This window comes from Neocloeon triangulifer, unplaced genomic scaffold (assembly GCF_031216515.1).
Source record: "Neocloeon triangulifer isolate White Clay Creek 2 clone unplaced genomic scaffold, ASM3121651v1 ptg000012l, whole genome shotgun sequence".
Taxonomy (NCBI): Eukaryota; Metazoa; Arthropoda; class Insecta; order Ephemeroptera; family Baetidae; genus Neocloeon; species Neocloeon triangulifer.
The window spans coordinates 9,455,430-9,480,835 of record NW_026775554.1 but is presented as its reverse complement, the minus strand read 5'-3'; the positions used below and the strand labels follow the sequence as shown (position 1 = coordinate 9,480,835).

At 41.1% G+C, this 25,406-nt stretch overlaps 3 protein-coding genes and 1 non-coding gene across 8 annotated transcripts in view; 3 read left to right on the top strand and 1 right to left on the bottom strand.

Moving 5' to 3' along the window:
* LOC132197435 (uncharacterized) overlaps positions 1 to 8,670 on the top strand; it is a 149,127-nt gene extending 140,457 nt beyond the window's left edge. For all 3 annotated transcript variants that reach the window (XM_059620728.1, XM_059620726.1, XM_059620727.1), the window contains one exon: positions 5,128 to 8,670. In XM_059620728.1, the coding sequence (XP_059476711.1) occupies positions 5,155 to 7,437 (2,283 nt within the window). In that variant the 5' untranslated portion in view covers positions 5,128 to 5,154 and the 3' untranslated portion in view covers positions 7,438 to 8,670. The remainder of the gene's footprint in view (positions 1 to 5,127) is intronic.
* On the top strand, positions 3,000 to 3,072 carry Trnar-acg (transfer RNA arginine (anticodon ACG)). Its single transcript has one exon. It is a non-coding gene; the product is annotated as a tRNA-Arg (tRNA).
* Positions 8,671 to 15,552: 6,882 nt separating the features above from the next.
* LOC132197410 (adipokinetic hormone/corazonin-related peptide-like) lies at positions 15,553 to 16,612 on the top strand. Its single transcript, XM_059620689.1, has 4 exons — positions 15,553 to 15,646; positions 16,046 to 16,112; positions 16,220 to 16,330; positions 16,417 to 16,612. Exons 1-4 carry the CDS (start codon positions 15,630 to 15,632, stop codon positions 16,543 to 16,545), a joined length of 324 nt encoding a protein of 107 aa, XP_059476672.1. The 5' UTR covers positions 15,553 to 15,629; the 3' UTR covers positions 16,546 to 16,612.
* A 71-nt stretch (positions 16,613 to 16,683) lies between these two features.
* On the bottom strand, positions 16,684 to 25,035 carry LOC132197402 (sialin-like). 3 transcript variants are annotated; one of them, XM_059620679.1, is made up of 11 exons: positions 24,851 to 25,035; positions 23,713 to 23,760; positions 22,794 to 23,068; positions 22,116 to 22,385; positions 21,395 to 21,482; positions 20,788 to 21,002; positions 17,719 to 17,868; positions 17,497 to 17,626; positions 17,290 to 17,445; positions 17,150 to 17,235; positions 16,684 to 17,090 (listed from the first exon to the last, which is right to left on the bottom strand). In XM_059620679.1, exons 2-11 carry the CDS (start codon positions 23,717 to 23,719, stop codon positions 16,908 to 16,910), a joined length of 1,560 nt encoding a protein of 519 aa, XP_059476662.1. In that variant the 5' UTR covers positions 23,720 to 23,760; positions 24,851 to 25,035; the 3' UTR covers positions 16,684 to 16,907. The 3 variants fall into 3 exon arrangements, with proteins under 3 accessions (XP_059476662.1, XP_059476660.1, XP_059476661.1); XM_059620677.1 differs by lacking the exon at positions 24,851 to 25,035 and adding an exon at positions 23,987 to 24,072; XM_059620678.1 differs by lacking the exon at positions 24,851 to 25,035 and having other exon boundaries at positions 23,713 to 23,980.
* Positions 25,036 to 25,406: the final 371 nt, after the last annotated feature.

Genomic DNA, 25,406 nt, shown 5'->3' with positions numbered 1-25,406 from the left:
CGTCATAAATCCAAGCTGCTCTGCTGCGCTTGTTGTCTTGATTTGGCCAGTGTGCGTGCTGAAGGGTAAGGAGTGCATTCAGAGAGAAAATAAAGAAAGAGAGAGAGAGACAGGTAGGCAAACCCAACGCGTGATGGGTGGGTGCTGATCCCCGAAACCCCAAGGGGAGAAATGCATAAGAGCATTTGCTGCGCCTTATTGGACGGGGGAGAATTCGCCTCCTGGGGCGCTGCATCTATTTTGTACCTGAGGTGGCCAAGTGGAATAATGTCTCTGGCGACAGCAGAGATTTGCGTCTCAACGTCTCAAGAAAGAAGGTCGTTGGCCTTTTCCAGGAATCTGTTTGTGGGAAACGACATTATTTTCGACCTTTCTCCCCCCTTTTCCATGTTCGAGTGCAGACCAAGCAGGTACACGAGCAAGCGTCTTGCCAAAACGACCTGTGGAGGTGCATTGTCTGTTCAATGTAATGCTTTTCAAGGGGATTAAAATTTAGAAAGAAAAAATAAGAGGGACGCGCCTGTCGCCGCAGAATTTGTTCCTGTGGTTGCATTTTCTCGGAAATTTCTGTGTGTGGGGTTGTTTTTGTCAACTGACGTCTTTCCGAAAGTATGCGAACGAAAAACATGGAATTTGTTATGAAAGGAAGGGCTGTGCGCAAAAAGCTCTTCGTCCCATTCCTTCTCTCTAAAAAATTGTTGAATCGTCATATGAAATTAATAATTAAAAGGGAAATAAATGAGCAAATATCACAAAGTTTTATATTCAAATTAAGATTGACAAAAAAAAATTTTTTTGTCATTTTCTGATAAAGTTACTGCATAATATATTTTTTTTTTAATTTATTTCTCTCCCAAAATTTAATTTGTGTACATTGAGAGAATTAAGTGAATTTTTGAGTAGTTCAAAAACAAAATTATTTTATTGGTTATTTTCGTTATTTTAAACTCCCATTGAAATTTTCCAATAATAAAACTGAAGAAATAATCCACAAAATTAGGCCCGGGAAAATAAATTGAATAATTATTTTATTAAGGGCAAAATTTTCACAAATTGTTGTTCAATGAAATTTGTATTACAAGTTTTGACCAAATTTGTGCAATGATTGTAAACTATTTTTATATTTCCACCTTTTCGTCGGATTTTAATTAAAAATCTTCATTTCTTCAACTGCGTTTCATAATCTGACGTTCATCGTCATTCCAGTAAAAAGTTACTGTTGCTCAAAATTCACAAGCCGGCGGCGTTAAACTTTTGCGAATCCTCGTGAGGAGGGTTGAAAGTCGCTGCTGGCGTTAATGCGCGTGGCTGGCACATAAATTCGGGCGAAATAAAACTGACTTGTCGTCCTGCGGGACGAGCAGCTAGATTCGCACGCGGCTTCTTTAATAATGTGTCATGTTGTCTCAGTGTTATTGGGCCTGGGCGCGCACGTTAGTCGCAATATACAAATTTATATCCGCACCCCTCTCTCTCGCTTTCTCTTGTGCAGCGCGAGAAAAGAAATGTGGCGAGAGGTAATAAAAGAGCGGCAGTTCCAGTATTAAATGTCGCTTTCCGTCAGGCCGCCGCATACGAAATCACACCCCTTGCCGCTCTAATAAACCGATCGGAATTTATTTATTCGCAGAGAAAAAGAGGCCCGCTGGCACTTCCTGCGCTGCCAACAAAGGCGCCCCCCGCGTTCGACACGCTGCGCTCAAAATTGCCATCCCGCCTCATTTGCCGATCGCTCTTTTTATTAACAAAGACGTTTCTCGCTGATTTACACGCCTTATTAAATTTTCCCTCGCCACTCCCTGCTGCGATGCTCATCCACAATGCTCACACAACGAGAAATTCTCAAAGACAGAAAAATACACTCACTTTGTATATTCAAATTCCTCTTCAGAAAGAGAAAGTAAAAACAAATCACGTTGATATAGAAATGGAACTTACTCTGAAAAATGTGCTAGGAACAGATTTATTTGATTTTTTGTATCTTGTAATTTTTTATTCAAATTTAATGTTTTACTGATATTTTAATAGATATTATATTAAAATGTTATAAATTTTTTCATTTTTTTTTTAATTGAAGTTTTTCTGTTATTTCCATTTTGTATTATTGTTAGTAGATTTTTCTTAACCTACTTCTTTAGCATTTGCAATATTTAAATTATGTAGTAAATCTGAAACCGGAATTATGATAACAAAAGAAAACAAAAGAGTCAACATAAAAATATTTTTACTAAAAATATTAGTAATAACAATTTTCAAGAAAAGCATGCTAATTTTTTTTACTTAGAAATTATTTATATTTTCACAATTACTTATCATCAGATTATTTTTTATGAATTATAAACTATTTTTTTCAATTTATGTTAAATTCATACTTTTTTCGTCTTGCTTTTTTTTATTACGGCAAAAGTTAAATATTTCCTGGTCGCATTAGCTTTCAGACCATTGACCCCCTTTTCGAAATCTCTGCTCGTCCCCCTATTCCCGGCGCCGTTTCTCATTCACTGCGCGCGATTTATATTTTATCTCAATTTTTTTCTGAGCCGATGCGTTTTGAGTGTATGCGGATTTCATTTTCGAGTGTAGGCAGCAGATTTGCGTGCGCGACACGCCGGCATGTATCATCATATTCTTATCATCAGAGCGACGCTGGCTGCATTTTAATCAAGCCGAATTATGTACACGATCCCGCGTTAAATCTCGCCGCCGCCCGAGTGGAGAGAGATGTGACCTTTCAACTTGATAAAACGCGATGGAAGATGCGAAAACGCTGCGCCAGCAAAAAGAGTACATTACTTTGCAGAGCACCGAGTTTGACATTATATCGAAAAAAAGGCAGAGGGGTCTTGCTTGTTTCTCTTGAATGAGGCCAACGCGGACCAGGTGAGAGGGCTCTCGTTATTTCGAGCGTCGCTTGGGGGGGGAGGCGAGTTTTTTCGAGCAGCTGCCACGGCCGGCAATCTTGAGTTGTAAATACTAATGTATTTTCTGTGCTAAGACAAGGTCCTGTGGCGCAACGGATAACGCGTCTGACTACGGATCAGAAGATTGCAGGTTCGAATCCTGCCAGGATCGATACGTTTTTGTTTTGAAAGTTCAAAGATTAAGCAATAATAATTATTATTCGTTTGTTCGATTACTGCGCAAGTTAAAGCATCAAAACGAGGAAAGAAATATAAGAAAAAAGAAAGTGTTGTAAATTAAAATAGCAAACTCCAATTTGATATTTTGATCTCCTAACTTATTATCGTGTTTTTAAATTTGCAATTGTAGCGCTGAAAGTAATTTTTTTAACGTTTTCATGCTTTTCATTTATTAAAGAAATAAAAAAGTGCATACTAAAATAATTTTATAATATTATTTTTTGGAAGCAATTCAGATTTTATAAAATTAAATAGCTTTTTTAAATATTTCTACTAATTGATTTTTTTCCAATATTCTGACAAATATTTTGAAAAATAATCAATATTGTGAGGATTTTGGAATATTATTTATCAATTAAATGAATTATGTTTCATTGTTTTCCAATTGTTTCATCACATATTTTCAATTATTTAATATTTTAAAATTACCAATGCACCAAAACTATTCTTATAAATTTATATTTAATACATTTTGAAAAATAAACATGTTAATTTGGTAAATATGCAAGAGCTGAAAGACTACGATTGTGAGATGCTCACCTATAAATTTAAAATTAAATGATTTGAGAAATTTATCTTTTCGCATTTTTTTGTTTCAAGTAAGAGAGTAAAAATAGTTAGTGATCCTTTCCGTTGTAAAATAGGTCAATTTCTAGCCGTTAGAGCATATTGTGCAAATTTGATCAAAATTGGTTTTTTGGTTACATTTCAAAAAACAGCGTTCCCTTGCTAAGAAAATGGATATGCCAAAAGAGGGTTATATTTTGGTGGCCCGGAAGTATTTTCCGCTGCTTTTCACGTCGGATGATAATAAAAGTGGCACACAAGTGGAAAAAGTGCTCGGATGCAGAAAATTAGCTTTCTCCCCTGCTGCATTGTTGCGTTCAGTCCGATCGAATTGGGAATGCTCGCAGGCCCAACGGCCATAATCGTTTTATATTGCAGATTTTCAATGCGCGGTCGTTTCGTTTTACGCGCCTTCCGCGCTCGCTCTCTCCAACAATCAACTTTTCCCCAAGACCAAATAAATGAGATCAGCAAAACCATATTCGATCCGACTGCATCCGTTTTCATCAACAGCTCGCCTGCGGGCGGCCGGGATAGATTTAGATCAAATTACACGAGATAGCGCGCGAACGAAATTTCCCATGGCTTTTCCGATATTGTGTATTGGCCAACAGAGCATCGATTTAAAGTTAAGAGAGAGCGCAGTGTAGTTTTGTGTTGGTCGTCGAACGCCAAAGTTGAGATGAGAATTTAGCCCGGGGCCAAAACTTTTTGTCGCTATCATATCTTGGGGCGGCGCGGCTGAATTATTGCCTCTCGCACTCGCCGCCCCTGTGTATTGACGCAAACTTTCGCCTAAGTGCTGAAAAAGTGTGCCGAAACATTATTCAAGCCGCGCTCGCTGCATCATGACTGCGTGCCATGGCCAATAAGTTTCTTTGCTTGATCCTGGCCAGCCGCGCACGCCGCCGCCGCTGCTACTGGTACACAATGAAAAACAGAAAAAAGCGACTCTTTTTGCCCCATTACACTTTTTGAGCGACACATTATACGAAAATGTGCTCGTATAAAAGCGTGAGAGGATTTTGAAATGAACTAGCGTTCTATGCTTTCATCAACACGCAGAATTTTACAACGAGTCGCTTCTGCGTCATCCCTAATTAAAACTTTTTAGACTTAAAAGAAGTAAAATTAAATATTAAGAAATTTTAAGGAAATAACATGAAATTTAAAATACATTTTGGGGGGAAATCTTATATTTCTGTTAGGTTTGTGTTTCAATACTTTTTAATTATTTTTTTCCGCTGTTCAATTCCTACCATAAAAAATTCCATAATATAAACCATGAAATGGTGCTACCCCCATGAAATAACATGAAATGAACATTTTTAACAACTATCAAATGAAATTCAGATTTTAAAAATTTCATATGACTCTGTTTATTTCTGATTGAAATATTAATGAAAGTTTTGATTTTCAGAAATGTGAAGAGTGAGCTGCTGCAGCGATGATGTGGTGGGTTTGGCTGCTCCTGTTGGCCTCCTCGGAAGGCAGCCTGATCAACCCCAGCAGCGGATCGCGTCCAGGCGGAGCTTTTGGCCGCGGCAACTCTTTCGAGGCAGACCTGGCCGCCGTGTTCAACCGCGTGGCCCACGGCAGCACGACCGCCCCCGCAAACTCAACAGCCGCCCCCGCAACCACCACGCTGGCCCCGCCGGCGGCCGCAGCTAGTGCGGACGCCGCGGCGGCGGCCGCCAGCACCATCACCCCTCCATCCCTATTGGTGCCCGACCCGCCCGACTTCCTCAACAATAGACCCCGGTTCAAACCCCCTCTGCCCCCCGAGTACAACAACCCCTTCGCGGACAAAGGCATCCTGAGGGGCAGCCAGTCCGAAGGGCCGGCCACCGGCACCGGCCGGCGCCAAAATCCACCCCCTAAACCACCCATCAGGCCGCTGCCGGACATCCAGCAGCGCATCCCCTACCGTCCGCCTGACCTGCCAGCCCAGGTCGACCGCAAGAAGCCCCTCAACACCCCCTCCAACCCTGAACCGACGGCCAATGAGGTGCACAGTAATGACACAGACCCTTCCGAGTCACCATCCCTCCCGGCCCTCCATGTCCCTGTTATCACGCGGATCATGTCCGAGCACCATGACACAGACCGTCCGGCCGAAAAGAAGCCGCAGACCAACTCCAGTTCGTCCAGGGTGTTGCTTGACCTGGTCAATAAGGACTCGATGATTGACATCCAAGCGCCGCCGCCGACCTCGGAACCGTCCGAGTCGCCTGCCGTGGCCACTGAAAAGCCCGAGGCCACCGAGCACTGGCCGAAAGAGATTGGTCTGCTGGCCTGGGACATCATGGTGTACACTTTGGCCAGCCTGTTCGCCCTGCTGGCCGTGTACGCCTTCGCGGTCAGTCCGTTCAGGGCCGCGGACAGTTTGGTCAGCCACGGCTCCTATTGCTTCCTGCACCTTTTCCTCTTTGTCCTGGGAGTGTCCCGCAGCGCCTTCCTCTTCTATGACGCGTACAACCTGCGGGGGACGTTCATCCCCATCCTTGAGTCAATCGCCCTGGACATGGCGTTCCCGTGTCTGTTCGCCGCCTTCACCATCCTCTTCTTCAGCCTGGCCCGCATGACCAAGGTCCAGTTGTGCCACTCGGCCTTCCAGACACCCGCCTTTCTCTCCCTCCTGGTCGCCCTTGACGTTCTCCTCTTCGGCCTGCTCGAGTGGGTGGCCCAGGTGCTGGACCTGATTGATTTCCTGGTCAGCGCCCTGCGCGCCCTGCCCCTGCTGGGCCTGCTGGTGGCCGCCCTGAGCTTCGTCATCGCCTTCCGCTGCGTCTACCGCGCCGCCCGCCGTCTGCAGGGCGATGTTCTCAGGGCCAACTTTGCCAAGATGGGCGCCTTGCCCCGGCGGCCGCAGCTCAAACTGGCCGCCCGACTGATCCTGGCCGCCGCCGTGCTGATCCTCGTCCTCTGTCCGGTGCACGTCTTCGTCCTCTTCACCGGCCAGCGGGGGCAGCAAGACCTGGTTTTCTGGTCATGCCAGTTGGCCGCCAGAGTCCTCGAGCTCACCGTGGCCTGTTTGCTGGCCACCGTGGCCTGGCTGCGTCGCTCCGAGGTGCCCAACAACCGCGGCCACGGCGCCTGTTGTTGCTGTTTCCGATCTCAGGAGAGCAAATCGGTTGACGACCTGTTCCCGGCCATCTGCAGCAAGAACAACGCCATCCACAACTACAGTCTGCACACCGGCAAGGCCGTCTACGAGCACGCCAATACGTTGAAGCCCATTTACCCGCGGCCGGCGGCCACCACAAGTCTGAAGCGGCCACCAAAAAGCGGCACCATGCCCAGTCAGCGGCACCAACAGCACCGACTCTCCGGCAAATCCGCTGAACTGTACCCTGAGGAGGCGCTGCACTTCCGGCCAACAACTGATCAGGCACGACACGAGGCCCTGACGGCCTTCAACCTGTCCGACGACTGCTACCAGCAGGTTAACAACCGACGTTCGGACAGTCTGGGCGACGTACGCGAAAAACAGGTGCGGCACCACCGGCGCGGACACCACCACCACCACCAGACCAGGCACTGCTACCAGCAACAAAAGAGTCTTCTGGAGCCGCCCGATTCGCCGTCGAACCTCAGCTCGTACTCAGGCGGCGGCAGCAGCAGCGACCTGTCCGAGTCCGACCTGACCTCTGGAGGGTACGAAAGGGTCAGGGTGGCCAACCACAATAAGAAAAACGGCCGCGCCGCGCGCTACCAGACGGCGAGTTGAAAGCGAGCGGCCGACGCCGAGCTGCTCCAGGAATGGAAGAGGAAATAAAATGTGACTGTTTAACACGTGGCTGGCCAATTTATAAGAATTAATAATTTATATAAAAATCGACGTTCCCCCGACCGGAAGTAGAAAAGGAATTTCCGAACAGAGATGAACCATGGTCCAAGAGACATTTTAATTGAAGACATACGACTGATGCAAAAAATAATGTGCTTGATAAATGCAATTACGGGACGATTATGAAAATAATTGCTATAATGGTTTAGAGAGAAGCAGTGGATATAAAATAAAACAATCAGTGCAGTGAGTTGAAGGTTTTAATATCTCTTTTGTATATCATAAAATACGATGATTCAGGAGTGATTGCGAGAGGATTTATTAATTATTAAGTAAGATAAACCGTTTGAACCGAGATATTCGCTCAGAAGGGAAAAAAATTTAAATATATTGTTGGAATGAAGTGATGAAAAAGCAAAAACCAAGAGAGTGCGTGATTTGACTTATTATGCAATTAAAAACAGGTCCCTTTTAGAAGGCAGTTTGGATGAGTTGTGGTAAATAATTAAATATAAATTATAAAATAAAAAAACGGCATCTTTTGAGGTATAGGGAGTATCATTGTATAATTGCAGTCATTTCTCGCTGTTCCTTACCAACACGCTCGATTACTTAATATAACTTAAAGAAAATACGCTGTATTCAAAAATAATACGTACAACAAATGTTGTCCACTTTGTGAAAAAAATGTCATCACCGCAAGATTTATGTGAACAATTATCACCTGCAGAGATAAATAATATATATAGTGAAATTTGTCGTTAATTTGATGAGAAAGGAAAATGTGTTTTGTGCGTTGAAACAAAGTCTGCACGTAGAAGTCATTTTTTGGAAAGAATCAATCAGGAGGATGATACCTTTGTTTTCGCGGGTGATGTTGATTTGAAAGAGGGAGGATATAATTACGGATGGATAAGATATCAATGATACCTTTTGTGATACTTGATTTCGCAGTCTTTAGAAAATAAAAGAATAAAACAACACCGTTCATGTGACCATTAACTTATGCGTTTATTGTATAATATAATTGTACATCATTATCAATGTCAAAAATGATTGAAGTTGTAAAAAAAAATGCATTTCGAAAAACAGTTCGAACAAATGTATATCACTGAAGGAAATAAATTAATTAATCCTATGTAATTTGTGGTTTAAAAAACTTGTTTCATTAAACCTGGAAAAAGCTAAAAATAAATAAATTTTATAAATACGTGTTTTTGTCAAAATAAATCATCTTATTACATGAGAAGCGAAAATAAAAAATTTCACTCTTGTATTGAGGGCAGAGTTTGCCTTATTTCCAGAAAGCACACTGAAGCTGCCATCTGTATTCAAATTTGGTGCTCTCGCAGACTCCGTTGCCGTGGTGACCACAAGATCGTTACCTCCTCTTTCACAAAGCCTCCCACAGATGGAATTTCCCACTAAAAGTAGCCGTGTCTGTTAAACAAACTATTTTTAACTTTTGAAAGCCGATATTTAAATTTTATTGACAAAAAATCAATTGGTTCCTCTTATTTGTTAAGAAGCGGAATGTTCTTGAAAAATTGACTCTCGCTCTAGTATTAAGTCCATTAGCTGTGCAATTAAGAATGAAGAGAAAAATGTCATTTCCTGCTGGCCGCGCAGCAGCTCAATCGTCCATGCCAAGCGTAATCAGCCTCACGCGGCGAGCGCAGGTTTGGCCGCGAGCTGCACAAATAGCCCCCTTTGCTTTTGTCTGCTTCTCATCCTGCTCAAATGTGGAAATGTGCGCTTAGGCGCGAGTGTGATGGACGACAGAATGGGCCAAGTCAAGCGAAAGAAAGAATTTGAGTGCATTGGCCCTTTCCTCTCAAAACACACTATTTTCCCAAAAAAAAAATAAGCCCCTGACGCTGAGACATCTCTCAACCCATCTTCGTCCAGGGAAAAGCGACAAGCAACACAAATTTCACATGCTGCAAATCAGTGGAATATTCTCTTTAAAATTTTTCAGGCCTAAAAATATTATAAAATATTTGGGTCCCTCTGTAACGTTTTTATTTTTTGAATATAATCGCTGATTTTAATTTTGTTCACATTGGAATCACATTTTTTTTTTACATTTTTTTTTCTCAAATTGCATCTGTTTGAGTTTTCAAAGATTTTTCTCTAGCCATTCTTTGCCAAAACGTAAACCTGACGTAAACGAAGTGACCAAAAAAAATTAACTGACAGTGCATTGGGAACGAATAAGCGATTATAAAATTAAGATGGACAAGCTTTTTCTGATGCCTCAATAATTGAAAGAAAAAAATTAAATTTTTCCCAAAATACTGCATATATATTGAGTTTATATAATTGTAAGAATGTGGCAAAAACAGTTAGATAATTAAAAATCAAATGAACAGGATGTTTTTTTCCAGGAAACATTGAGTCAAGAATCGTTTGGATCCCTTTTTTCTTCACTTTATTTTGATTTTTTGAGAGTACGCGTGTTTGGTTTATAAAGTTAAAAATGAAAATTGCATGAATCTGCTTTGTCTTTTTTTTTTGGAAAAAAATTAAATTAATTGAAATAGAATCTATTGAAATATGTTACATTATTCTTCGAAGCGTCTAAAACTTAAGGGCGCATATCAATTTAACTAGTTAATTAGAAGAAGAGCGGTCTTTATCAATGAATTTGATTAAAATTTTCCTAACAAGTTAAAAATGAGGAAAATATTTTTCATCAACACGCGCGAGTCGTGGTCGTGCAGTCTGATAGTGTGGGGAGGAGCGAAGGGGCATGTAAAGAAATAATCACAGGTAAAGCCAGGGAGGGAGGGAGGAACGAAGCTCAGGGTTGGTGGAGAGAGCGGCAGAAGGGTGTGCTGCAGGCAAATGAATCATACCTGATGCGTGCTGCTGCTTACTTGCTTTCATTTCATTCAGTCAGGACGTTCGACGGCGCCACGATTGTCGCTCTATAAGATTGATTATCTGTGATTGTTTCTTCAGTTTTCGGCTCCATCTGGTCCATCCACGGCAGCAAATACTGAATAATAATTGTAGTTTGAGGCGCTTGACGCATCCGCGTTTACACACATGCGAATCAAAGTAAGTTGAATCTTTTTAATTCTCGGATCTGTCTTTTTCTCAACATTTCATAAATTTTATTAAGTACGTCCGTTTAAATTTATTTTCACCTGCCTTCTACCTTTTTGAATTATAATCCTCATAATTTTACAAGATTTTGTATTGGCACCATTTTTTATAATTGTTTAAATCTTAGTGTGTTTAGAATAATTTTTCTGTTTAAATTTCTGTTTAAATTTGTTGCTTATGTTCTAGATGGCAACCGACAGTATGAAGAATATTTCGCTCTGCCGACTTTGCTGCAGTAAAATGTACACTGGCGAATCCATGACTCTGCCGGACACGTTAAAAATCCAAGCCTGGTTCCGCTGGTACAACAATATTTACGTAAGTGCCTATTTAAAATTTTGCCTCTTTTATTAATATAAAATAACTAATATAATAAATAAATTCTGTTAAATTTCATATTAAAAAATGGTTTAATTTGTCACTTTTCTAATGTTTAGCTGACTTTTTAAACTTTGTAAAAATTCGCGTGTAAAACAATGTGTATAGAACTGGATTGCCCGGCTTTAAGTCTTGCTTTCCAGTCACATAAGCACGGCTGATAACTCCGCTTCAAGTTGGCTGGACTTGTAACTTCTTCAAATAAATATACTTCATTTAAAAAAAAATATGATGTTATGCATAATTTTGAAGCAATTGAATAAGTTTTAAAATGAACTTCCATGTTTTTGTTGACTTGTTGTGGAAGAACAAAAAAGCTCAAATTTTTTATTAAGATCTAACCTAAAAAATAATGTATGTTCGTTTTTAGATCGAGTTTTTGCCTGGGTTTTCGAACGAGTTTTGCCACTTCTGTCTTTACAAGTTGGACATGTTCCTGCGGACTGTCTGGAAGAACGAGAAAGTCGCGAACAGCAGCTCTGCTAAACTCGCCCGCAAGACGTGTCCGGACAACGGCACCTATGGCTGGTCCTTCTGCAGGGTCTGCCTCGGCGCCATCAAGAATCCAGAGGCCTGCCTCACCATCAAAACTTACGGCATTGAAGACATCAACGCCATGCTCAAGCTCGTCGGTATTAAGGTAAGAAAAGAATTGATTTTTTTCCTATTTGTCAAATTTATTTTGTGGAGAGAGAAGCAATAAAAATGTATTGATTTAATTATATATTGAGAGAAATATTGGTAATAAGAGAAGTTGATTAGGGTTTTTACTATCAATAAATGAAAAAATTAACTGTTCATGGAAAACGAAATTGTTAATTACTTTATTTTATTCAGATTTCTTTTAATTATAATTTTATTTGAAAATATTGATTCACTATTTTATATTAATTAATTGTTTCACAAAATAGTAACAATTTATGTATAAGCTGACTAATGTTTTCAACTACATTTTTGTGTTTTAGGTCACATTCTCAGCTGACCACCCTGAGTACCTGTGCTTCCTGTGCGTTTCCAGCATCCACAAGTTCTTCAATCAGTTCCTGCAAAATAAGGAGAAGCTCACACCCCGCTTGGAGAATTTCTACCAGAGCTTGCAGCGTTTGCCAGTTCCAAAATTGGGTAAATATAAATATAGTACTATTAATGCTTTTTTTTTGGTAGTAGAATTTCACATTAGAGGATTTGCTAAATTCAAAATTAATATTTATTTTTTAATACTTTTACTTGTGAATAAAAAATTTTCTTAAATAAATTTATTGTAAGTATGCAAGTAAAACTTAAAAGCCAGGAAGAATTTTAGTTTTGTGTCTAAACCAAATTTTTATTTGTTTTATTTCCCTTTTTTCTAAACAGGTGATGATAAATGTCATTTTTATTTATTTATTTATTGAAATGTCTAAAAGCAATTTCATAATAATTAAATTTTGTAAAAAATTTGAATGCTCCCATTCGTTTATAACAATTCAATGACCAGAGTTTGATTTATTCAATTGTAAATTTTAGAGGGATTCACATCTCATCCGAACTTGCCCGACATCCGCAACCCGTGCACTTCAATTGTGGAAATCCTCTTCAGCCACATCACGGTGAAGGACTTCGTTGACTACGTCAACTCGGACAACCTGCGCCCCTCCGACAACAGCCAAGCTCAAGCAGCCAGTCTGACCTCCAACGAGCCACAGAAACCCCTTCAGGTCGTTCGTCCTGAGCCCAGGTTCGCCCAACAACACTTTACACAAATGACCGAGCCAACGCCAACCACCACAGTCCACCACCCTCTACCGCCGAACCCCTTCCTCAATGACATGCAGCGCCAGATCGACCAGATCAAGGTCAACCAGTACCTGAACGCTGCTCGCAACACCCTGACCCACCTGGGGGTGGCGCCGCCTCCCATGGTCAGCCCCCTCGCCGTCCACATGGCCATGGCCCAGAGCAGCCCCATGCTCTACCGGCCGTACGCCCTGCCCTTCAACATGCTGCCTCCCATGTACCCTCCAAACTACTTGGCCCCGCTCGGTGCCTCTGACATGTCAAATTTGTACGTCAAGAGGATGCGCGAAGAGGTCGCGAACCCAGAGGAGCCGCTGGAGAAGAAGAGGAGGCGCCGAGGAAGAAAGTCCAACGTTGCACCAACGTACATTCCAAGGTCGGCTGTCATCGAAGAAGCGCCTAATGCCGACCCAGACTACAGAAAAACGACACCTGCAACTACGATGGCCAGTTCAAACACATGGGTTCCGAATATCTGTTCTCAAATTGACCGGGCCAACTCAAGCCCATCAATTTCACCACAAACAGTCCCTCAGGTCGTTTCATCTCCACCTCAGGAGGCCACTCTGGACAAGTTGCAGTTCAAAGGTCACCAACGCAGCAGTCCTGTTGCTCCATCCCTGCAGGTCAGCAGCCTTGTTCCTCCACCTTCGAAGGTCATCAGCCCTGTTCCTCCACCTTTGAAGGTGAGCAGCCCTCCTGGCACACTTTTGCAAGTCAACGGTCTTGTTCCTCCACCTTCAAATGTCTCCAGCCCTGTTCCTCCACCTTCAAAGGTCATCAGCCCCGTTCCTCCACCCTTGCAGATCAGCAGCCCTCCAGTTTCTAAAGTTGCTTCGCCTCCTTCGAACCAACCAGTGGCTCCTTTGCCCTCCTTCGAAACCATTTTCAACAACGCCAGGGTGATTTCTTCGCCCTCACCTGCGCCACTTCAGCAGTTCCCGAAAGTGGCCAAAACGTCGGACCTGCTTCACCAGATGGAAATTCTTCACGGTCACCCTGCCTCGCCTCCGAGTACCACCAGTCCTCCCAGGGTGCCTCCCATCAAGATTAACCTTCTGAGTGGCCAGGTCATCAACTCTCCTCCGAGGCCAGGTGTGATCCAGAAGGCACCAAGTCCGTCACAGATGGTCCTCGGCGCATTGATGCCCGCTCCGGCGGCGGACAAAAGCCACATGGACTACCTTTCGCTGAAGTCGCTGCTCGACAACAGCCCGCCAGCATCGAGGGTGCCAGAAGCAAATTCCAGCAGTGGGCCAAAACTGGACAGTAATTCAAACTACAAAGAAATGGCTTGCGATGGAAATCTGCCGAATTCGTTCTAATTGATAATTTTGATCCCAATAAATTTTCAATTTGTAAAATTGTAATTAAATAATGTTTTTATAAAATTTAAAATTTTTTGTTTAATTTTTTTTTTAAATTTAGCAACACCTTATAAAGAAAATAAATAAATAAATTATTATAATATTTTATACTGAACAAATTTTATAATTCTTTTGATTCATTGAAGAATAATATAATTGACCGATTTAATTGGTATGATTATATGCAAAAGCATAAGAGAAATATAATTAACATTAATTTAAATTATTTTGGATTTTAAGTGAAGCCAGGAAAAAAATATTGCTGTTGATTCTTTTGAAAGAGCAGCCTAAAATTTAAGCAAACACCTATTTTTAGCATTATAAAACGAACGAGACCTTCAATGAAATGCTCTTGATATATAAACTAACGCCACAGGCAATCTTTTGGCTGACAGCATGATGGGGAGCGCATAATTTCTGGTTAATTTGTTCCCAATATGAAGCGAACCGCGACTCTGCTCCAGGCCATGCGTCTTGTCAAGTGCACGGAGGTAAAAATCAAAATTTCCGGGAAATCTGCAAACTGCTTTTCAATCGCATCCCACGCTCTGTTATAATGTACAAGAACCTGTGAATTTAATTTTTATTTAAAAAAAAAATCAGCTATATCAAGACTGTTGAGCAAAAACATGTTTGTATTTTTCTACTTTCAGTCGAATAAATGCGAAGCCAGAGAGAAATTTCACGCTGAAATAAGCAAGAAAACTCATAGATCGTAATTCCCAATGGATTTTCTTTGACGACGAAAATAAATCTGACCCGAGAGCTCCACTCTGAAGCTTGGTCCTTATTTTTGAATAAACATTCCAAAAATTTATTGGGTCAAGAAATGAAAATCATAAGTGTAGTTTGAAAGTAAAAGTAGATTCAAAATTTTGATACTATTAAAATTATAATTTTCTGTTAACTTAAAATGAAATAATATTAAAAATTGGAAAGTCTTTGTAGTTTAAAGTTACATTCTAATTTTTCTAATAAAATATCGATTCAGAAAATAAAGTAAAAAAGACGTGCAGTCGTCAAAAATATTTTTTATCGGATAAATGCGGGGGTGCTAAAAGTTGTTTGGGGCTTTTCGCGAGCGAAACAAATTGCTGCCGCCATAAAGTGCCGGGGCATTTATATCTCATGACATTAGCAGAACGTCGGAAAAAGATAGGCTGGAAACACACGCGACGTGTGTGTAATTGAAGCGGAGGAAACTTTTTGATGCGCGAGAATTGCAGTAAAAAAATCGCACCTCCGCGCGCCACCAACCCTCGTAAAATTCATAATCCCCGTAAGCTATCGCAGGGCACATTTCTGGATTGGCCGTCGCGCGATCCAATCGTGGAGCACGCGCCCCCGCGATTTATCCCGCACACATCATCCCCAAATCGGCCCGATTTGTATTTAAGACGGGCCCCGATCGACAGCCGATCCACTCGCGAATCTGATTTGGATCCTGATTTAGTCTCTCTGTGCTGCTGAAGACATTTTTGCAGCTCTAACACAAGCGAAATGACGATGGCTTACAGGTATGGTTTATATTTAATTTAGTAATTTGCGCGAAATATTTTGTTTCAAATATTTAAATATATTTTGAAATTAAATTTAATTTGTTTATTTAGTTTCATTTTTTGTGAGTTTTGTTGTGATCTTGTTATTTATTTGGAGTTGTAGGAACGGATAGGCTTATTTTGCAATTTAGTTCTGTTGCCCTTCCGAGGCTTCATCAATTAATTGAGCTTCGAAAACATCAGCATCAATTAGGTATTTTTAAGTTAAAATAATAAATGCTGAAATTGTTTTTTCAACTTGGTTCTTTAATTAAAATAATTTATTTATAAATATTAAAACCCTGAAACTTATGCTCACTTTCTAACTAATTGTACCTTGTCATGGCACTTATTTTAAAGCATAATTTGTCTCTTTAGGTACAAGTTGCCGTTGCTGATGCTCCTGGCTGCCGCCCTTGTCATCCGGCACTCTGCAATCGCTCAGGCAAGCTATAAATGTTTTAAAAAATAGGCAACCTGCGAAACAGCCAAGTGTTGCACGGTGCCAACTTACAGTGGCCTGAATTAAATTTTGGCCTCTTCTGCATTCAGGTTACCTTCTCTCGAGATTGGACTGCCGGTAAAAGGTCTTTGAGCCCTGGAATGGGCACCGAATGTTCTCCAAATTTGAAATCAACTATTGCACTGTGCCAGATACTTATTGTAAGTAGCCCATTTTTTTTACTTTTTTTTTTTTTAAATAAAGATTTTTATTTAAATTGTATTCCACCCTCTTATTTTGTTTGCAGAGCGAGTTGCGGCAATTAGCTTCATGTGAAATGCGGAATCACCTGGTTTTGAATGGGCAGGCTGCTCAGGAAGAAGCACCAATGGACCCTGCTAACCCATTCTCGTCTAGTTCGCGCTCCGGAAGATAAAAAAAATCACTCTCTATGAAAAAATAAAATCCTATATAGTAAACTGCAAATAAATGAAATATAGTTAAAGCTGAATTAGAAAATTTTACTCCAGATTTACCCTGCAAAAAATAATTGGATTAAAAGAGTAAATAAAAATTTGTTTTAAAAAAAATTTCAAAATTTAATGAACACATAAATTCAAAAATCTATTACAAAAGCTAAAGTGTGGGTGTCAAACTTGCTCACGATAAATAGAAGCGAAATTAGTTTTTACTCGGCAATACCACTCGCATAAATATAAATCTAAACATTTATCCTGCGTAACATTACATGTATATATTGAGTGCAGTATGAGAGCAGAGGTATAATAATTCAGTTTATCAGGCGATGTGGCTGACGTCATTCATGGGCACAATTTCGCCATTGGTGGATGTGTCGTCTTTTTTGGTCTCGTCGTTCCACGGCTGCACCTGTCCCGTCGCCACGAGCAGATAGGGCAATGCACTGAGCGCGTAAATCGCGGCCGAAATCAGGAAAATCGCTTGCCAACCTCCCAGTGGACCCTGTAAAATTTAATTTTGAAAAAAATAAGCAATGTAAAACAAATTTTGGAGATACTCACATAATTTTGAAGCGCAAGTCCTGCTACCGGGGAGGCGATCACTCCTGTCATTGAGCCGAGCATGTTCATCACTCCAGTGAGACTTCCTGAATTTTCAATATTAAGTAATTCCCTTAATAAAAGTCCAGTTAAATACACACCTGCAAAGTTTGGAGCAATGTCAAGGGGATTTTGGAAGAATCCGCAAGAAAAAGCGCCGACCATGGCGACGGAGAAGGATAAGATGCCGACCGACAGTGGGACGTAGCAGCCCGAAAAGGCAAGACAAAGCAGACCAATGGCCGGTAGCAGATGTGCTGAAAGTCACCAAGTTATTTGTGTCCGCTTTAAGAAGTGCATTTTCTTACAGACGCCAACGGACAGTTTTCGGACGACCATCAGTTGATAGCCCCGCTTCAGCAGTTTGTCCATGATGGTACCATAGATCATGGCAAAAATGTACTGGGACAAAAAGGGCACGCTCGCCAGCAACGTGTTCTGCATCATGCAAATAGATAATTTATTTTATTGAAATTTATTAAATTTTTTTTTTTTCATATAAAAAATGAAACTTTTGGGGATGAACCTACCCTCTGGAGGTCAAATCCCAGGGCGCTTTTCATGTACTTGGGCGCGTAAGTGAGTAGAGTGTGGAAACCGTAGTCATTTCCTATATTGGCGATGCACCCAACCAAGAACTGCACGGAAGTCAAAGCTTTCAGCCAGGGCACTTGTAATGACTGTGAAATTGAAAATAAAACTTATATAATTTTCAGCTCTTTTTAGCTAGAAACTTTTGAAAAAAAGAATTATTTTAAGATAAAAGATGTTCAATGAGAATGAGAAGTACTTAATATCCACTATAGTAATCTAATAATAACATAATAATATCGACCTCGGGCGGCCGCGATCGACCTCGGGCGGCCGCGATCGACCTCGGGCGGCCGCGATCGACCTCGGGCGGCCGCGATCGACCTCGGGCGGCCGCGATCGACCTCGGGCGGCCGCGAACGACCTCGGGCGGCCGCGATCGACCTCGGGCGGCCGCGATCGACCTCGGGCGGCCGCGAACGACCTCGGGCGGCCACGATCGACCTCGGGCGGCCGCGATCGACCTCGGGCGGCCGCGATCGACCTCGGGCGGTCTCGAGACCGTTTGACCCAGAGGGGCAGTTGCCCTTAATGGTTTTCAATTTATTAACACGAAAGGTCACCCGAGACCGTTCGAGGTCGCCCGAGACCGTTTGAGGTCGTTCGAGACCGAGGGGCAACCGTTGCCCCTAAACATTAACCATGTAAAAATATGAGGTCGTTCGAGACCGTCGGGGGTCGTACTCGAGGTCATTCGAGACCATGGTCTCGAGTGACCTCGAGTACGACCTCCAACGGTCTCGTTTTTGACAAGGGTATGAGCAGCTCATATGAGGTGCGCATATGAGGTGCTCATATGAGCAGCTCATATGGGGTGCTCATTTGAGGTGCTCATATGAGCAGCTCATTTTTTGTAATTTTATGCATGTAAAATTACATTTCGCAACTCCAAAAAATTAAAATCGACCTCGGGCGGCCGCGATCGACCTCGGGCGGCCGCGATCGACCGCGGGCGGCCGCGATCGACCTCGGGCGGCCGCGATCGACCTCGGGCGGCCGCGATCGACCACGGGCGGCCGCGATCGACCTCGGGCGGCCGCGATCGACCACGGGCGGCCGCGATCGACCACGGGCGGCCGCGATCGACCTCGGGCGGCCGCGATCGACCACGGGCGGCCGCGATCGACCTCGGGCGGCCGCGATCGACCTCGGGCGGCCGCGATCGACCTCGGGCGGCCGCGATCGACCACGGGCGGCCGCGATCGACCACGGGCGGCCGCGATCGACCACGGGCGGCCGCGATCGACCACGGGCGGCCGCGATCGACCACGGGCGGCCGCGATCGACCTCGGGCGGCCGCGATCGACCTCGGGCGGCCGCGATCGACCTCGGGCGGCCGCGATCGACCTCGGGCGGCCGCGATCGACCTCGGGCGGCCGCGATCGACCTCGGGCGGCCGCGATCGACCTCGGGCGGCCGCGATCGACCTCGGGCGGTCTCGAGACCGTTTGACCCAGAGGGGCAGTTGCCCTTAATGGTTTTCAATTTATTAACACGAAAGGTCACACGAGACCGTTCGAGGTCGCCCGAGTACGACCTCCAACGGTCTCGTTTTTGACAAGGTTATGAGCAGCTCATATGGGGTGCTCATTTGAGGTGCTCATTTGAGGTGCTCATTTGAGGTGCTCATTTGAGGTGCTCATATGAGCAGCTCGTCATTTAAGTAAATTGGTCATATAAATCTTTTTCTTATGGCTATCAAATCAAGAATTCAACAGATCCAACAGTTTTGCACCGACGATGAGTTGGATCCAATTGGATCCAACAGTTTTGCACCGACGAAAGAGTTGGATCCAATTGGATCCAACAGTTTTGCGCCGACAAAAGAGTTGGATCAACAGTTGCATTGAAGAGTTGCATTCCGTCAACCAGCCATCAACTATTTTGACTGCCAATTTTATACAAAAAGGTCAGCCGGTAGCACAAAAAAAAAATTCTCAACATAGGCTGAGTGTCATTGCATTTTTGATAGCCGGCAGCTGGTAGCCAGGCACTGGTTCAATAATTGATTTGATAGCCATAAGAAAGAGGTTTCTTTGACCAATTTGCTTTAATGAAAAGGTCTTTAAATATTTGGGTAATACTTCAGATAGTTCAGATGAAAGAAAAAAAAAAAATTTTTTTAACTTTTTCATGTTCACTATTTTTTTCCATTTTGATTTGTAAAGTGTAATTAAAAGATATAACGAATATAATTTCTCTACAAATGAGAAAATAAATTTAAGAATTTTAATTTTTTGGAGTTGCGAAATGTAATTTTACATTCATAAAATTTCAAAAGAAAAAATTTCTTGCATATTTTCGCTTTGATGAAGAGATCTTTAAATGTTTCTGAGCAAAAAAAAAAAAAAACACACCTTTCAAATTATGTTGGATACAGATTTTCGTGTTAGCTTTGGATTTCAATTTTGCCCTCAATTCCATGATCCTCACAAAATTCTGATTTGAAAAAGGTTTTTTGTTCGTTGCAATTGGCCAAAATTTAAAAAGTTCGCGAGCATGTTGAGGATCTTTTAAACCTTTTAATAACCAGCTGATTTTAGAGCGGGTCAAATGGTTGTCCCCTTGAGGGGGTTAAGAAAAGTTATCCCCATTGACTTGGGGACAAAAAATTGAAGGCTGGATAAAAAATAATTAACCCGGGACAGTGGTTTAAATTTTATCCCTTTAGATTTATCCCGGGATATCTTTTATCCCGGGAGAGCTAAGTCTATTTATTTATTCTAATTTTTATAAATTTTTATGTTGTGTAATTTATGTAATAAATAATTATTTAGAATAAGATTTTATTTGCGAAAATTCGCCCAATAGTGAAGGACATACAAGAACACATCCACACTCAATTACAACAATTTGAATCAAGAGTGACAATGTGGAAATAAAACATTATGAAATCTGAATTGAAATACTTAACTTCACTCGATTAAAATCCACAATTTATTTAATCTCCATGATATATACGTATGATGTAAACGCACAATAGGAATTGTTAGAAAAAAAATACGCACCTCTTTTGGCTTTTGTGGAATATTTTGCCTGAGGAACTCAAGCTCCTCCTGGGTAATAGTGGGGTGCGACGCAGGGGTGTCTGCGGCGTACATCCACCAAGCGACACACCAACACGCAGCGATCAGGCTGGAGATGTAGAAAATCGCGTCCCACCCCAGGTAGGCGCCGATGAAGCCGCACAGCGGCAGACTCACGACAGAGCCGATTACGGCGCCTGCGAGCAAAAAACCACACATTTTTTTAGCGTTTCGTTTCTCGTCAAAACACTCTATAATATCCTCCCCTGTCAAACGGTTGGGCAAACAAAATGAGTTGAGATAAGAGTACCGAGCGCGAAGTAAAATTGCGTGAATAAAATTTTTGTTTAGTGGAGATTTTAGATAAAAAAAGGTCAGAGAGAGAGAGAGAGAGAGAGAGAGAGAGAGAGAGAGAGAGAGAGAGAGAGAGAGAGAGAGAGAGAGAGAGAGAGAGAGAGAGAGAGAGAGAGAGAGAGAGAGAGAGAGAGAGAGAGAGAGAGAGAGAGAGAGAGAGAGAGAGAGAGAGAGAGAGAGAGAGAGAGAGAGAGAGAGAGAGAGAGAGAGAGAGGAATAAATTACTGCGTCTCACCTTGGATTGCAAACGAAATGAAGCGGTCCCTCTCATCCAAAGGACACCAAGTTGCGGCCGCGGCGTTCAGACAGGGGATCAAAGCGCCCTGCATGTAAAATAACAGTCCATGTTGAATTTTTTTTGATTTTTTTATTTTAAAAATTAATTATCAAAGCATGCATAGACACTGAATTCAAACAAGTTTTGCAAAAGATCAGATAAAAAAAAAAAACATAAATTAGCCTCTCTCTTCAAACTTAACTATATTTTTCATCATAATTATTAATTATGTGTTATCATATTTTTAGAAATTAAGATTTTCATGATGCTCAATCATTTTGGTTTTTAAGAAGAAATTGTTTTAATGATATATACTTTTTTACACAAAAAATTATAATTAATGAACATTCACGTTTCATAATTAATGGAGCAAATAGAATTTTACAGTATTAATCAAAAAAATTTAATTACACTTTGCAAGCAAAAGCAAGTAGAAAATTTCTGTAATCCACTATTTAAATTTTGTAAAATAAATTTTTATTTATTAATTAATTTTAATTTTGTTAAATAAATGCTAAAAATTAAATTAAACATATTAAAAAACATATAATTATTGATCTCAAAATTTAATCAGCTTTTCAGGACAAAATAATAGATAAGACTAATTTCACGCTAAATAATTTATCTCCAGACAAAAATCTAGCCTATGATCTTGTCAATGAATTAGGAATTAGGTTACCTGGGCGAGTCCCTGCAGCGCTCGGATGACAAGCAAGCAGCTCCAGTGCAGCCTGGTCGCCAGCGGCAAAACGATGCAGAGCACAACGTTGGTGATCATGGAAACGCCAAACACGATTTTCGGTCCGTAGACCTCCGCGATGCGACCGCCGGGCACTTGCGAGATCAGGTAGCCCCAGAAAAAGGCGCCCAGGATGAGGCCCTGAGTCAACTCGTCCCATTCGAACTCGCCCATCTCCTCCTCTGCGGTGAGCGCGCCAGGAGACGATACCTGTCACAAGTAATGAAGTAATTCCGATTGAAAGGCGATATCGACCTCAAAAAAGGTGCTCAAAAGTCAAACAATGTAAGCACGCATTAATTTCAACCTGCTTTCAATAACATCACAGTTTTTTATAAAAGAAATCTCTGAAAAAAAAAATAAAAGAAGCTATCCAAGATTCTGAACACAAGAAACATGACCCTCTTGACCCTCAGAAAAATTTTATTTTAATTTTCTGGTTCAATTTGAAGTTTAGGAGGTCTGTTTGATCCAAGAGTTATCAGCTAAAAAAAAATAGTGGGGGTTTATTGCCCTTCTTGAATATTTTAAAATAAAAATATATTTAAATCAATGGAATATGAACTTTTATAAAAAAAAAAAAAAATGAATGGAGTAGTACCAAAATTAAGAACTCACATTCCCTTCATCCGTTTCATTTGTGGCAGATTCAATTGTAGGCGCTGGAGAAGTAGTTTCAGTGATAAAGGGTGCTAAAGTTGTTGGCGGTGCCGGCGTCTGTGGAAGAGGCGGAGGCCCGCAAACAGACGAGGAAGAGTGGCTTTGGTCCCCGGAGGTCGCGTTCGAAGGCTTCACCATTACGACGATGGCCACGTTAAGGTTAATTCGTAGCATGAAAGCCATGAAGTAGCCGAAGAAGAGCAGCAGACACAATACATGGCGCGCTTGAACATCTGAGATAAAAATTAAAAAATTATTTTTGTAGAGAGAAGAATAAATAATAATAATTGTATTATATCAAAGAATAAAATCTTAAACTCAAAATTAAATTTCGTTAATTTTCTAGTTCTTCTAGTAAAATTGGACTAGTCATTGCTTATAATTTGATAATGTAGTGTGAATATACTGACAATGAGTACAATCGTAAATTGATTTATTGACGTCTATAATTATTATTTAACTACCCACTGATTCATATTGTTTAGTTTACTTTGATTATATTTTAAATAAAAAGAGAGCACTTTTATAAAGTGATCAATATTCACGAAATTGTCTGAAAATTTAAAAAAATTCCGCCTCTTTTTCAGCAGAATAAAATCTGAATAAAATATTGGGGTTTATGGATTTCTTAACAATATTGTAAAAAAAATCCGGGTGAAGCAAGTTCCTAGGTTGAGCCTCGGAAAAATAGAGTTGAAATTAAATCTAAAATTTGAATAAAATTTAGGAATGCAAAATATTTATGGAATTTCAGAATTATAAATCTAATCAAATGATAAGTTTTCATGGTTCATATAATTAGAGTGCATGTGGTATTTTTTTGTCTTTTTTCAAGTATTAATTCAAAGATTATAATGTATAAAATATTGTTACTGACTTTTCATTCTGTTGGTGCAGCCGGCGGAAAACTCCTGCAGATTGACACCTGCAAACACATTGGTCTTTGGCATGATGGATCGTTTGCGTAAAAAAAACAGGGGGAGAGATCGAAACTTAAATTTTGCGACAGTCCGCGCTGAATATTAATCAGGTGTGTCTAGAGCGAGAGACAAAGGAATTCACAATGAAGTCATGGCGCGATCGACGCTCTCGCAAATTGGTCTGCGAGCAAACTGCCCTGGCCGACGCGCCGGACTTCTTTTAATGCTCACTGTTCACGCATCGGAAATTCGAGATGTGTTTAGGGCACTTGACTGGTATCTTTGTGCACTTTTTCCCATTCGCGACCGCGCGAGAGAGTGAAAAAAGTGCCGCGCACAAGGCGGGACGGCCGCGAGAGTGGAAGGGATTCAATTTGGAGAGAAAAGGAAAAGTTATAGCATTGGCATTAAAAGTCATTTATTTTGGGAGGGAACCTTGGCCGTGAACACGGATTTCGCTTTGAATGCTATTAATGCTAAAAATATATGCTGTGATTAAAAATTTAAAATAAATTTTCATACCAAGAATTAAATTATTTAATTAAATTAAAATTTTCAGATTACTTACATACTTGTTAATTCTTTGATTTTGTGTATATTTAAGTAAATGTGAATAATTATAAATAAATGACAGAAACGAAGGAGTGTGAAAATTTATTTCAAAATGCATTTAAAATATTCGAAGGCCGCGCAAGCCTTTATTTATGATCATATCAGTGAATCGCATAAAACCCGTTCCTTCTTCTTTCTGCGGGAAAAACAACCACAAGCTCTTAAGGAGTAATTTATGTTTTCTCATATTATAGAGACAAATTTTCCACTGCTTAGGTTACAATCACATGATTTCCATTTATCACCTGTTGTGAAAAAGTCATTAACCTTTTATTTCTACATAATAAATCATAAATATTTTTATGCAAATAACCTTATGAAATCCAAGTCGACATCTTGCCAATGATAAAATAACTTTATCTCCAAATTGAAAGTTCGAAGGTCTTCAAAACGCATACCAAGCATATAAAAACAGCGGGACCTTTTGAGGTCAAGCTTGATATGATAAAATTAAAATGCAGATCCAAAGGGGCTCGCGCTTACCAGAAAACTATTGCAGATTAATTGACCCAGCGGCTGCTTTTGTCGAATCAATTGGGACCAATGGATAATTTGAGATGGAGCTGCTGGAGTGGACAGTCTAGGCGACGAGAAGGGACTGTGGTGAGCATCGAGTGTCATTCCATCGGAGCTCCCGTTGCCCGAGGAGGAGATTCGAGACGCGGCCGAGGAAAGAGTGTGAGAGATTCATGAGGCTAACGAACAAAGCATCGCTGAATGAAAATCACGAACAAGCCACGGTGAATTTATTATTGGTTCGTGAAAGCTTGCAAGTCCTCATTGATCCACTTTTATACTGAATATTTTGTGTGACAATTAAATAAAAAGAGGACTTTGAAACAGTTTATCAATTATCATCAATATAAACTTGAAATTAAATTAGAGGTAATGTAACGCTGCATTTTATTCAGCTTGATAATAATAAATCTTAATAATTTTTAGATTGTCCAAATTATTTGCCATTGCTTCTAAAGTAAAATTAAAAAATATGTTTATGCAATACTTGTTTTATACAAAACTAATGGCTTTATTTTCTACA